The 14,493-nt window shown below is 40.4% G+C and overlaps 1 protein-coding gene across 1 annotated transcript; it reads right to left on the reverse strand.

The window, feature by feature from the left end:
* Positions 1-10,123: 10,123 nt before the first annotated feature.
* On the reverse strand, positions 10,124-11,381 carry LOC149677880 (uncharacterized protein F54H12.2-like). Its single transcript, XM_089837400.1, has 2 exons — positions 10,616-11,381; positions 10,124-10,563 (listed from the first exon to the last, which is right to left on the reverse strand). The coding sequence occupies exons 1-2, from the start codon at positions 11,379-11,381 to the stop codon at positions 10,124-10,126; spliced, it is 1,206 nt and encodes a 401-aa protein (XP_089693526.1).
* Between the last annotated feature and the right edge of the window lie 3,112 nt (positions 11,382-14,493).

Below are 14,493 nucleotides of genomic sequence, written 5' to 3' on the forward strand. Positions count from 1 at the left end.
AATTTATTAGTCACTTATTCAACTAAAATTGAGCGTATGAGTGAGTATCAGCCATGCATAGGGATACTTTTCACTTAACAAAATTACAATAGGGAGCTAACAGCTGGCTAGGGGGAAGAGATAGTCTGACAACACGCAGCCGCCCTCTGGTTGGCATTTTTGCGCGTAGAATACTGTTTCCAACCGTAAGGGGGTATGAAACTCCAGTAAGAGATAGAAGGGTGTGACGTTTAAGGGTCAGAACTGTTAGCTTTCTATATTTCTAATAAAAACAAAATTGTAAAACTTTCAAGCTGGTTTTTATAAATTATGGCGCCAAGGGAGGGGGCGCCCATCGAGCCACTGTACCCGGGCGAAAATATTCTTAATCCGGCCCTGCAACCAGTCGACCTTACGGTTTCAAAGAGGCAACACCCGCTTCAACATCTCTTTCGCATGAATTACGAGGCTAGGCGGAGACATACTTTTGAGGGCTTGTGGGAATCTTGCGTTCCTATCGAAGCCCTGGCCAAAGACGGTTTCTATCTTGCAGATGTAGAAACACAGACGACGCGCTGCGTTTTTTGCGGCATTGCCTTGTACCAGTGGCGTTGCACGGACCATCCATCGAGGGAACATCGGAAGCACAGTCCATCGTGTCCGATGGTTTCCAAAAAACCGTGCAACAACAAACCACTGCGTCAGGGGTTTCCCGACTTCCCGACCAGCGAGGGCACGGATGTTTGCGACCATCTGGTCCAAACGTGCCCAGCCACCAACGAAGAGCGGTCGGGAAACGAAAAAGTGCGCGTGCGCATCAATCCGTCGTGTTTTCTACTGTAGTGCGTGTTTACATCCTACCCTCCGAGTCTCGCGTGAATTTTGACCTGCTCAACGCCCAACGGTTTCGGCAACGGATTACGGACTTTGAAAGAATTTTTTTAAAAAACAATTAAATAATAGGGGATTTTTGGGTGAAAAGGGTTATGTTTATATTGTTTAAATATTTTATATTTTTTTAATTGTGTTTATTAAGGGTTTTTGGGTTTATTGTATTTTTGTTTATAATATTTTAGTTTATTTTTTTTGTTTATTTGTTTAAATATATGTTGTTTAATGATTATAAATAACATGCCAACGTTAATAAAATGTTTATTATTCGAAATGAATCCGACCGAGTCAGTCTCGCATTCTTTAAAATTCCAAACACCCGCCCAGTTTCTAATTGTGGGACCAACGCAAGCGGGGAAGAGTTGTCTTTTAAGTAATTTATTGCATAATCATCAGCTTATGTTTGACCCACCTCATAAAAAGGTTATTTATTGCTACGCCGCCTGGCAACCAAACTACGAAAAATTGAAGCAATTGATTCCGGGAATTCTATTTATTCAAGGATTGCCAACCGCCGATCCGGATTTTTAGGATACGCATCGCGATTCCTACTTGATACTAGACGATTTAGCTAGTCAATTATTTAAGCAAGCTCATATTGCCGATTTAGTGTGCGTGACGTCGCATCATTTAGGCTATACGGTCATTACTATTACTCAACAACTGTTTCCCAAGAGTAGCCAATCGCGGATAATTTCTCAAAACTCTTCGTATTTTATAATAATGAAAAATCCTCAAGATGTTGCCTCTATTAGGTATTTAGCGCAACAAATAAGTCCAGATAACCCGAAGCGAATTACGGACGCGTACAGACTAGCCTCTAGAGAACCCTATAGCTATTTGTTAATTGATTTAAAACAAGAGACTCCGGAAAACTTACGATTAAGATCACGAGTTCTACCTCACGAATCGCCTATGTATGTCTATGTCGATTAAATTTTATTGTCATTTGAATAATGGCACCGCGCGTTAAACGTCGATCAGGAAAACGCTCCCGACTCGTAGTAGCGTGTCCCTCGGCAAAGTTTGCCAAATTTGTCCCTTATTTACAGAGTTTGCGCCAAACTAGCTGTGAACAACGTCGAACACTCTTAAACAATAGTAGCGCGCCTCAATTGAAAAGTATTCAGACAATTTGTAAGAATTTAAAGGGCGGGGGCATTTATTTGAGTAAAGACCGTAAGAAAAGGCTAGCAAAGTACAAGAAAATTATTAGACAACTCGGATCAAGTACCTTGTCACAGAAAAGCAAAAAAAGTTGCTCTTGCAGCAATCAGGTGGCTTTCTTACGACGTTACTTGCAGCAATCTTGCCTTCAATTGTCCAGGGCATAGCTGCTAAACTATGAAACAAATGGTACTTGTACCGCCTACCGCCGTAACTTCAACCGCTGCCCAAGAACATTCCGCCTTGGACCGAGAGATTGAGGATATTTTAAAATCGCCATTGAATGCCTACGATAAATTATATAAATTTTTAGACGCTTTTAAGAAATATTTAAGTATCGAGAAACAAATTCCTTTACCTAAATTTGAAATCGTGAGCCCCTCAATGGCGACTGCAACCACGTTGCCATTACCGGTCACCCCTAAAACGCCGCCGCGAAAAAAACAATTGTCATGGCCGAGCTATGCCACGTCATCAACAAGCACACCTGACAGCTCGTTCACCACACCTAGCCGTTATAAAACCGAGCCTCGGCAAAAGGTATTTAAAAGTGAAACGGCGGTAGGCACACCAACACAAGAAGAATTTTACCGGCAATATGGACCGACCTATGTTGGGAACCTGGTAAAACGGCAAGCCGAAGTTTTGGCAAATCGTTTGCAAAACACATTTTTTACGCCACAAAGGGAGCTAGAAGAACGGGCTGTTGGTTATGCAAATCCCGATGACGTTTTCAAGATGAAATTGCCGATGAACAAGAGAATCTAGCAGAAGCGGAACCGGACAATTTAACGGACTTGGAAAACCTGTTTGAGACGGCCTCCGCTAAACAGAAGAAAAAGAAAAAACAGAAAAAACCTCGGAAAAAGAAAGACGAACTTCAAAATCTCGGCCCAGTAGTTCCATCTAACGAACGGAGGGGTCGACACCATAAATGGCGTGATATTAAATAATAAATTGTAATATTAAGACAATTAAAAAAATTGTTTTATTGCAAACAATATATGTGTACATGTTTTTTTAAATGTAAAGATAAATATAATAAAGCGACATAATCGTTAAGTTCAAGATTCTGGTCATAGATGGTGTCTAATATCGTCTTCCTTGAAATTGCATCGGACCTTAACACTAGATACAGACAACAATGGATGCCGCACAGTTGAAAAAATGGATGTTGAATTTGTTGTTTATTGTAAACAACTCGTTTCCCGTATCGTTTTAAATTAACTTTATAGTATCGCGGCGACTTTCCGTAAGTGCAAAACATTTCTACCGTGTCATGGTTACAAAAAATTCCTATCCAATGTTCTCCAGTCTCTCCAGCTGCTTCATTATTGAATATAAAGCAAAATTTGGGTCTTTTAGGATGCGGGGGGAGTTTATCTACCGGAAAGCATCCTAAATAGTAGGGTCGCGTTCTTTTGTCGCAAGTTAAATCAGCGTTTATTTGCGAAGTGTTCATAATTTAGTCTTGACAACTCCCGTCTCAGGTAATGAGACTTGTTGTAGTTCAGCACCGTAAAAGACACTTAAAATCTGCTCTCCTTTCAAATCCGCTACGCGATAGACGGGTGCTGACCTTGGTATTACATCAACAACTCGAAATATTTCGTCAGCAAACGTGCCGCCCGAGCTGGTTTTTCTAAATACCCGACAAGCTATAGAGAGACGGACGTGGTCGCCAACTTTAAAGGTCGGTGCGTATCGATTAATTCCGTTAGATTTCCCGTACAATTTATTCCAAATGATTGATTCGTTATCTATGTTAACATGAGCCGGTGCAATTCCAATAGTTGAATGAACCCGTTCATTATAGGCTTGAGTAATTAAAGATAAATATTTAACATAATTTTTATTCCCCGTGGCCGTAATAACCCGGGCAATTTGTTCTTTGATTGTTCTAATAAAACTGTCAGCTAGACTGGCTTTATGCTGACTCCATGCAAAATGTATTTGCACATTGTGACGTTTCAAAAAGGAATCAAAGTTGCGCGAACTAAATTCTCCACCGTAGTCAGTGTATATTTTTAAAGGGATCCTCTCTCGAAATATTTTTTTAAAAGCTTCGATAACCTCGCCAGGTGTTTTGTTTCTGAGAGGTACTGTCCATCCGTAGCGGCTTAAGACGTCAATGACGCACAAAACATAGCGAACATTTTTATTAAAACGTTTTAATTTTGGTAGATCCAACAGATCAGCTTGAAAAACGTCATCGATACTTGAGGCGTACACCTGATTGGTCTTGAATCGGAAGCGCCGAAATCGATGTTTCGTGTAGGCGGGTTGTTTCTCGAGAAAGGCGACTAATTTTGCTTTTGGCACGTCCGGTAAGGCTTTTTGTAGCCTCGCTAACGACCCATAGGCGGCTGGGTTAGTCACATCGTAATAAATGTTTCTAATTTTAGCGTCCATATCTTAACAAGTGTAAATAACGACTAAATGGTTTCCCAATAAACAACTTTATTTAATATACACAAAGGTATTTTATAAAAACAATATCAGTTAAACAAATACTATATATCAGTACATTTATCTTAATAGCCATATATCAAGGCATTCTTTAAATCGGCAAAACTGTTGACAAAATAAGCGTAAATATCCTCTTGATCTTCAATCCATCCATGGTGGGTCTCAAATTGATGCAAAATTTTCTCTCGATCAAGCTGAGGCAGCGCTTCGTGCAAATTACATTCGACTCGATCGCTGAAATTTGTGTCAAATTCCGAGCAGCTTTGAGAGTGGCATATTTGTTTTCGACACTCGACGATGGCGCAATTGGAAGTGACGTCAAACAAAGTGGTGGTGAGCTCGTTTAAAATTAATTCGTGCATGCGACAGACAGCTATCCCTTTAGCCTTGAGAGCCTCGTCAATCAGCGGCTATAAATCGATCAATGTCTGCCATCCTGTTTTGTTCAGGCTGAATCCTTCGCTGGTGCTAAAGTTGAGGAAATAACGACTGCCGCTGCCTCGTTCATAGTATCGAAGATCGATTATACGTTCATCTTTCGAGTTGACGAAGCATTCCAGCTTGATGCGCTCTTTGACAGGCAACCAAATATGATAGCGAGGTATTTTTCCGTCAAAAAAGGACGAGAGTTCATTTTGAAACCGAAACAAAGCGTACCAACCGTTAGGTTTTTATATAGTTTTTGTACGCGTATCCGATCTTTGAATTAAAATTTTAGGTTCAATTGACTCAATGACGCAAATGTCGAGCTTTGGCGTGACGATGTGTACTTGATGCATATTGACGCGCGACTGATATTGTATTTATAAAGTTTTAGTCACGTTGGGGTGATTATAAATAATTTCTCTGTTTTTACATATAATTAATTGGTTGTTTGGAAATTCGGCCATGACAATGCACGTGACGTTTTCGGTTAGCGGAGAGCTAAATCTTAACGATAATCGCAATTTACCAGTCTGGGGCATGGAATTTAGACCAAACGAAGCGAGATGTTCTCTACTAAAATCAAAAACAACGACAAAAAAGCCTTTTTTATATAAATGGTAAGAAATTATATTTCCTCGGTCATGACCTAATATCTCGAGCCCCTCGAATATAGAATTGTAACATCTAACGTATTGATCGTCGTCAAAATTAGGCGTAAACGGGATATCGGGATAATTTTGAGAATTTAAAGAAAATTGCATGAAATCGAGTTTGAAGTGTTGGAGATCCAGGGTGTTAGAAGTTGCTTCCCCTACTAATTTTTTATTAGTAACGAAAGCCACGACAGTTCGCGAGGGTAATTGCCCAGTAAACAAGCTGTCCCTAATAAAATCTTGCGTTCCGGTGGTTATTAAGAATTTTTTCATAACAATAGAGTTTACTTCGTAGCGAGCGTTTACTCCCGAATTTAACATCTGCGCGTGAGCTAGCTGCAGTTCGGGATTAACCTCAATTTCGCGCGTAAACAAAGTGCATTCCGTTAAATCAATCTTATACTTTTTGCCCGTTTCATTGTGAATAATAGCAAAATCCGTCGAGCTTCGATGAAGTCTAATTCGCACCTCGATATTATCTAGTAAGAATTTGGGCGTTTTGAACAAATCCAAAAATAATTCGCCAATTACATCGCACGTCTTTGATTTTGCCACGCGTTTAGCGCGACGACCAATACCATTATCTTCTTTGTTAATATAGGCGTCTTCTAAAGCCTTCGCCGGATCGATATTGGTATCCAAATAATATAACATGGAAGTTAACCAGGAGTTGGCCGCCGTTTGTCCATAATTTAAAAGTATTTTAAAATAGGCCATATATGGGTATATATTATTAGGTTGCTGGACGGCGACGCCATTAAGAAATAATTCTACTTGACAAAATAGCGAGGCAATTATTAAATTTGTCAACGAAACTTTCTTTTCCGCATCTGGAACGGCCGTGCCGTCCTCGTGTAAAACGCGAAATTTTAATCTCAAAAGAGTTTTAGTCAAATCATGATAATTGTTAGAGGGAGGAATGATAAATTCTACATATTTAGCATTAGCTAGTGGGGCAATTGGATAATGAGCAGTCGTTTTAGTCCCAACAATATTATTATTCACCACTGGCTTCTCAAATACTTCAAAATCGGAAAGAACACTTTCGTAGGTCGACATGTTTAGTCTAGAAAATCGCGTTTAGTTCGTCGCTTAAGACGTTTGCTCGGGCTTGTTTTAGCAGTCCTCTTTCGTTTTCGGCCCGTCCCGCTCTGAGTGTTGACAAACCGGTCCACGCCTTTATGTAGTAGGGAATTTATAGATTGTTTGACATTTCTTTTTATCGATTCTCGAGATGATATTCTAGGGTTTTGGGCATCGCTAATTACTCTGCTCGTTAATCCAACAGCTTCGGACGCTAAAGTACTAATGGCCGGCCTAATAAAGGGTGTAATTTTGCGCAATAAAGAATTGAAGATACCGCCAACATAAAACGACCCCCCGATTGGAAAACGTTTGCGTGTAAAGCTGGAAGAGAGGATCCTCTTTGGAAATTCAGAGTATATCTATTAGGTACCATTGCTCAAGTTCTATTGACGTCGACGCCTAAAAAACAGTTTAATATATACTTTGCCTAAATTAAACGGGATATTTTCCCCGTAATCGGATTTCAATTCAATTTCAATTTCTTGTATATCGCTAGTTGAAATTGGATAAAAGTCGATATTATTAAAAATTTCTTGATTCTCCTCGTCTAGCAACGAAAAAGCTGGCATTTTTATGAAGCGTAACAGAGGGGCTTGACCCCCACCCACTACTTGTTGACGGATAATATTGGTATAATCAAACATGGCATCGACGCCTCTCATGATATCCGCGGGGTACTCCGACGTCTCGTTAATGATATACCGACCCAATTGATTACTACTAAAACCTAACAATCTCCCGAGACCTCGTCCGGGTGTTGTTTTGGGAAACAGGATAGAAACCGTATCGTTCAGTTTTGAAACTGTGACAGTTCCGTCTACATTCTGCGTAAATTTAAGACTTTTTCTATGCGTAGGCGACATGGCTTCGCTCATAGCACTTAAAACATCAATGATATGATAATATACCACGGGAGGAATCTCGCACGCGTAATTGTCAACTCGTTTACCTTGAAACTCGGGTAAATACGGTTGGTCGGCGTAGTCCGGATCTTCTGGAAATCTATCAACATCGTATTCGCTAGTCCAAAAATTATTAGCCGCTGTCAGTGTCATCGATCTCAATCGGGGATTTACCAGAGCTACTCCCGAGTGACTGTGTTGAAAAAATTCTCCCTCTTCGGGAATGTTAAATAACTGGGCCATTGGTCCAGCCACCGATACGCGAGCACCTGGCTCTATTTCGAGACGAACATAAAATCTATTTTCCACCGCCGTTTTGAGAATGTACATTTTAAAATACTGGCGAGGCATATATTCTTGAACCCCCAATAACTGGTTTATAATTTTTAAATGTAAAGAGAAGGGGATTACCGCCCCGGTCGAAGTCAAATCGCAGGTATATTCGCCCTCGGGTATTTAGATTTTTGTGAAATCAGTTTTAGTAAATAAATACATTAGCGAGTCATGAACGCGATAACTTACGAATGTGTCATTAGTTGTTTTAAAATTAGTAATATTACGCTCTAAAGGTTTAGTGGATAAAAACTCCCCTCCAACATATTCAGCTTCTAAATTTAATATATCCCGCAGATCCGAGCTGAATAGCATTTCAATTTTAGCCATACAATAGACTCTAAAATAATGTTCCGCTCCTTGTTTAATAACGCTAAATTCGGCATGATGCAATCTTAAAGGATCTTTTGTCGAAGCAACTTTGAGCATTTAGGCAATTTCGTCATAAATTTTATAGTCATCTTGCAAGGTTTGTGTCGATCTAAACTCGCCCGACACATGAAAGCCGAAATACAACCAAGGTTCTTCCCAGGGTTTATAGCGCTTTATGGTTCTATTGACTCGATATTCTACGTATGCATTGTTTTCATTTATGGTATATTCTTCTAATGTCATGCTCAAGGGACCTAGCTGATGTCGTCCGGAATAATATTTATTGGGATCAGCGTTGAGCAATTTAGCTAATTGGGGAGAAAATTTTATTTCCACCCATTCTGGTGTTTTGAAATTATAGATTATAGCATCACCCCGATTATCTTTTGTGTGATATGTTACTTGAATTTTTTTAAATACTAATTTTTCTAAAGTGTTGCCTACGGCTCGTAAAGCCCTTCGGCGTTTTACTGGCTTTAAAGGTTTGCGGTAAGAACAATACTGTGTAATTGTCATAATCTTCAGGGTTAATTGGCTCGGGCTTTTCAGAGATAATTGGCTCGGGTTTTTTCTCTGGCGGATCAACCGGTTGCGGAAACAAGGGTTTTTCATCAACCGGTGGTGGAGAGGGGGCCGGTAATATGGGTAGCTCAAAAGTAGAGGATGTTGTAGAGTCTGGAGATTTTGAGAGGTCAGGCTTTGATGGGTCGGGTTTCGATAGGTCGGGTTTCGGTAAGTCAGGTTTTGATGGGTCTGGAAATATATATATTTCCTCAACCTCCGTTGTCGAGGGGGTAGGTGTAAGTGGTTCAAAGGTAGAGGGTTTTGGAGCCTCGGGTGCTGGAAGCTTCGGAGCCTCTGGTGCCGGGGTTTTTGGAGGTGGTGCCGGGGCTCTTGGTGGTGGTGGTGGAGGAGAAGGAGCTTTTGGTGGTGGTGGTGGTGGTGGTGGTGGTGGTGGAGGAGGAGAAGGAGCTTTCGGGGGTGGTGGCGGTGGAGGAGGAGGAGCTTTTGGTGGTGGTGGTGGTGGAGGAGAAGGAGCTTTCGGGGGTGGTGGCGGTGGAGGAGCTTTCGGGGGTGGTGGCGGTGGAGGAGCTTTCGGGGGTGGTGGCGGTGGAGGAGCTCTTGGTGGTGGTGGTGGCGGTGGAGGAGAAGGAGCTCTTGGTGGTGGTGGTGGAGGAGAAGGAGCTCTTGGTGGTGGTGGTGGAGGAGAAGGAGCTCTCGGCTTTGTTGTTGCAATAGGAGCCGGCTTAGTCGATGTTGGTAGGTCCGGTTTAGACGAAGTTGGAGGTATCAGTTTACTCGAAGCTGGAGGTAACGGTTTACTCGAAGCTGGAGGTAACGGTTTAGATGGATCAGGCCCCGGATATGTAGGATAATAAGGCTTTGGTTGGTCAGGCTTTGGAGAGGTTTGTTTTGGAATAGTTATTTTGGGTGGAGGGGTTATTTTAGCTGGCTGTGGTTGTACAAGTACTACGGGTTCAGAATAGAATATTATATCTATTATTCGATCCTCTAATATATTGACGAATGTCAACTATTTTTCCTCTCTGACATACGAAGCATTCTAGTTTAACTCTCTGAGTACCGTCAACTAACCAGGTCAGAAATCGTCCCGTTATTCCGTTAAAGAAAGCGTCAATATCCGCTTCGAAAGTCCATATACTATTCCAAATACAACTGTCGAAAGACGCTTCGGTTTTAGTATCGAGTCGTTTGACATTGAAGAAGGGAAGAATTCCGCTTCCAACGTAAATGTTTTGCTTCTCCGATAGGTAGTGTACTTGATTCATCTCTAACTTGTTATGAGAGAATGCTTCTTAAATCAGAGGTTATATAGAGCCTTTTTTACTCGGGATTAAATAACACCGAGCGATCCCTAGTTATCATGATAGAGTTTTCGAATTCGGAATAAATTATGCACGTGACATTGTGTGCTAAATTGTTTTTAAATTTCATATTGATACGTAGATTTCCTTGTCGGGGCAATGAAAGATGACTAGCCCCCGCATTTTCATCCGGGCTTAAATCTAGGCAATACAAACCGTAACCTTTTTTGTACTCTTCGTACGCGATAAAATTTCCCTTGTTTTTTCTGTATGTGTTTAGAGAGGTGAACAACGACATGTACTCTCGAGTGTATAGATTTTTTTCGTAATCAGGCGTAAAGGCTTCCGAAGGATAGGTATCCGTACCAACGTTGACGGATAGGTAATTAAGATCAAAATTTTCAAAATTAAAGGAGTTTAAAGAATGATTACCATTAAAGGCCGAGGTTCGAACAAGGCCTATAATTACTCTTTGAGGTATTTTACCTAAGAAGACGTTTTCTCGATTAACGTCGTTCATTCAAAGGATAGATGGCGCTGGTTTGCTCTAATACCGTAGCGTGGGCTAACATTATTTCGGGATTTATTTTTAGTCTTTTAACGTACAATGAGGCCTTATCGATAACCACATTATATTTCCTATCAGCGGCTTCTGGTTTGGATCGAATAAGCCTAAATCTAACGTCTACATTATTCAATAGGAAACGATTTATGCGACAAATATCAACGTGTAACGGGGCGTATAAATCTATCGTACTCGATACCTTGGCTCTCTCGGCTCTTCTTAATATCCCATTGGTAGTAAGATTATTATTGGCTGCCACCCAGGCGGAATCGGGATCGATCGGATTATCCTTATAATATAAGCCTAGATTTAGTTGGCTTTCTTTAGCATTTATACCGTAATTTAATAAATTCTCGAGATAAGCGATATAAGGGGCTCCTTGGTTAGGGGACTGAACGCTCGTGTTTCCTAAAAAGACGTATATTTGGGAAAAGAGGGCGGCGTGTAAAAGATTAACCGGAGCTACTTTTTTTTCAGCCGCTGGTACGGTGGTGCCGTCCGAATGGAGCACCCTGACCTTCAGCCTTAACCTAGTTTTAGAAAGGTCGATATAATGTTCGCTCGTGCCAGGGACAAAAAATTCCAAAGGTCCACTATCCGTTACGGAGCTTAAAGGTTGATAACTTTCGTCGTTACTAGTTATAATTTTAGCTTTCAAAGGGGGTGTCGCGAATAGGTCTAATTCCCCCATCATCCCTTCGAATTGGGCCATCTTATTTTACGATAAAAAATCGGCCTTTGATCTATTTTTCTTCTTTCGTATCTTCTGACGTTTCCGTCGAATACCAGACCCGTACTGAGAATTAGCCAGACTATCACCCGCTTTATGAATTAAATTTGAGCCCGCTATTTTTAGATTCCTTTTGAACGCTCTCTTGGGTTCTTCTCCAGCGTTCAAATCTTGAATAAACCTTCCACCAAGTCCTAAAGCTACTTTACCCACGCTCTTAGCTATCGGTTTCGCTAGAGGAGTTAACATTCTCATCAAAGCTCTAAAAATGCCTCCTAATCCAAATCCTTTCTGCACTAATACACCTGGTGGAGATCCAAGGAACTGATCCTGATAATAGTACACGTACCTATTAGGTCGAGACATGTCGTCTAAAGTGAATTTTGATAATGATGCGATCCGATATAAAGGATATAGGAGCGTCGGCTTCGTCTCAAATATCAATTTTGATAGTTTCAATTTCGTTGGACCTTATAGGATAATAGTCTATAGTATCGTATGTGACAATTTTCTCCGACGTATCGTTTTTAGTGGGAATGACGCGTAGAAGAGGTTTGAAACCAGAGCCTATAAACTGAGGGTATATCAGATCAGTGTAAACGTATAAATATTGACTGACTAAATCCGGTTTGAAGTTCCCGTTTGTAGACCCTAATAGACGATTAGTTTTGTCACCGAATCCTAACATAGAAACTAATTTGTTACGAACGCCTCTAAAAAGCACGGTGCACTCCTTATCAGTCATTATTCGAACGGTACCGTTATCGTTTAACGAGAAATTAAACCGAGATTGATGAGCTTCGGGTATCGCTCTATTCATAGCTTCCAATAGGGCGTCGACACTATAGGGTCCCCAAGGGATCTTTACCGTTACCATACGATTTTAAAGTTTTAAAGTTTTTTTCAATTTTATCTCGATATAATTATTGGTGTAGTTTATCGTAATATTTCTAGCTTGTTGAGACAATGGAATGGGACAAATGTATTCCCCAGTAATGTACTCGTCCGTTTCGAATCCTAAAACATGAGCCAGAGGGCCAGGAGCAAGCCTGGCCTGGTGACCGGCATCGACTGATAATTTAACTCTCTTGATAGGAGGCCCAGTCGGGACTGACATATCTATAACCTGTATTTTCACGGGAAAATTCTGTTTTTCAAGCTGAACGGTTAAGTCACGCACCAGTTTATTCTGCATTGAAAAAACTACGGCGTTTCCATTTTTATCTTTCGAACCTTCGTACTTTTGCGGTATTAACTCCACTCTTCTAACGTCCCAGCCATCATTCGTTAAATAACGTTCCGGTACCTGTATTTCGAAAGAGTTACAGGTATTGTCTAATACGGTTGAAATTTTCGGTGTTAATATTTCCGATGAACCAATTTCCCATTCGTTTGAAAGAATAATTGGTTTACCTAATTTCACCGTGAAAGACGATTGTGAATTATCGGGATATTCATCAGTTTTATCACTTAACAGAGTAACGAAAAAAGAATTGACCGACATAATTGATATTTTATTTAAAAATGAATGAGGATTTACACGTTATCCAGTTTTATTTAGAAATAAAAGGTTGAACTCGATGTGATGGTTAGAGCGGGGTTCGATCTCGCGACCTATTGATTGGCGAACAAACGCGCTAACCACTACACCGAGAGCAACCTTAATCGCTTCCTACGTTATAGAGAAGATTACATTAACATATACTTGGAAATAAAACTGGTTAATGTTCATGATAAAAACTATCGGGAGTACCGAATTTACTCGTTTGTTCCTGTATGTATTTTATAAAGTCATTTCTGTAAATTTCGGCTTTTCCTTCTAAACACAATGGCGCCGGTGAATCCGTTTCCGGGGCTTTAACTCTTGTTTGATTTATACCGTGACCCAATCGGGTAAATAAAAGCCCGTCATCTAAATCCTCCAAAATAATGGTACTTCTAGGTAATATGAATCGTTTCAAAATTTCCACCTGATTCTGGTACTCGATATCTTTTACTTGAGGCTCTCTATCTTTAAACATCGGGCATTTCTTCGTAACACGAGCGATTTTCCCACTTTCAGATACTCGGTGTTCGAAACATATTGTATACATAGCGCATTTATCTAAAAGATACGCGACCATATATTGGAAATCCTCGCGCCCTTTGAATCGTTGATACGTCACTATATAACGCATTTTGTAAGATCTCTCACGGAAGTCACTGCTCTCTTCAAGGCGTTCGTCGAATAACCGAGATAAAGAGAGATCACTCTCTTATCAAACAAACTCTGTCTGGCGATTACGTCACGACTAAAGACAAGTACATACACGTCCTAAAAACCGTTTAACCATATAGAGGGAAAATTTTTAAATTATTTCCAAATTTTTGGATTCATTATCGCAGAATTTAATCATGATGTAATCAGTACATTGTTTTTAACATTTTATTTCAAAATTTGATTTGTTTTTTACACCATTGACATATTCGTTTGTTTATATATATGTCAGGAAATAGTGAATATGGTAAAAGTAAAGGATAGAGACCAAAAAGCGCAACTACTGGGTTCATCGTCAACATTCCCAAAATAATTCCTACAGTTACAGTTATAGGAAGTAGAATAATATATGTTCCAGCTATAAAAGAATATTTGATTCCAACCTGTAAAACCCTCAATATACAACATCTATTATTACAATATTCTTTAGTCTTGGATTTGTTTGTACTTGAAACGTATTTCTCCGTTACTGACACATCTCTCCCAGACTCGTCGTTAGAACAATTTATAGGTATGTTACATGTTGAAAACCCTTTAACAAGCGGACATTCCGGGGAATATTTTCGATGCTCCTCATTCTCCATTAGAAGTCACTGCTCTCTTCAAGGCGAATAACCGAGACAAAGAGAGTACTCTCTTATCAGACAAACTCTATCTGGCGATTACGCCACGACTAAAGAAGTTCACGCCCTTAACCAATTAACAAAGACCTAATCAATTGGCGACCCCCACTATCGACCAATAAACGACCTCAGAGAAACCCCCCCGGATAAAAAACCAGTGTTCCCCCGCGCTAGACTCACGCGAGTATACACGCGCGAGTCTAGCGCGCTAGAA

The sequence above is a fragment of the Phalangium opilio genome, unplaced genomic scaffold (assembly GCF_054372755.1).
Source record: "Phalangium opilio isolate 3A_F unplaced genomic scaffold, DU_Popi_V2 ptg000043l_1, whole genome shotgun sequence".
NCBI lineage: Eukaryota > Metazoa > Arthropoda > Arachnida > Opiliones > Phalangiidae > Phalangium > Phalangium opilio.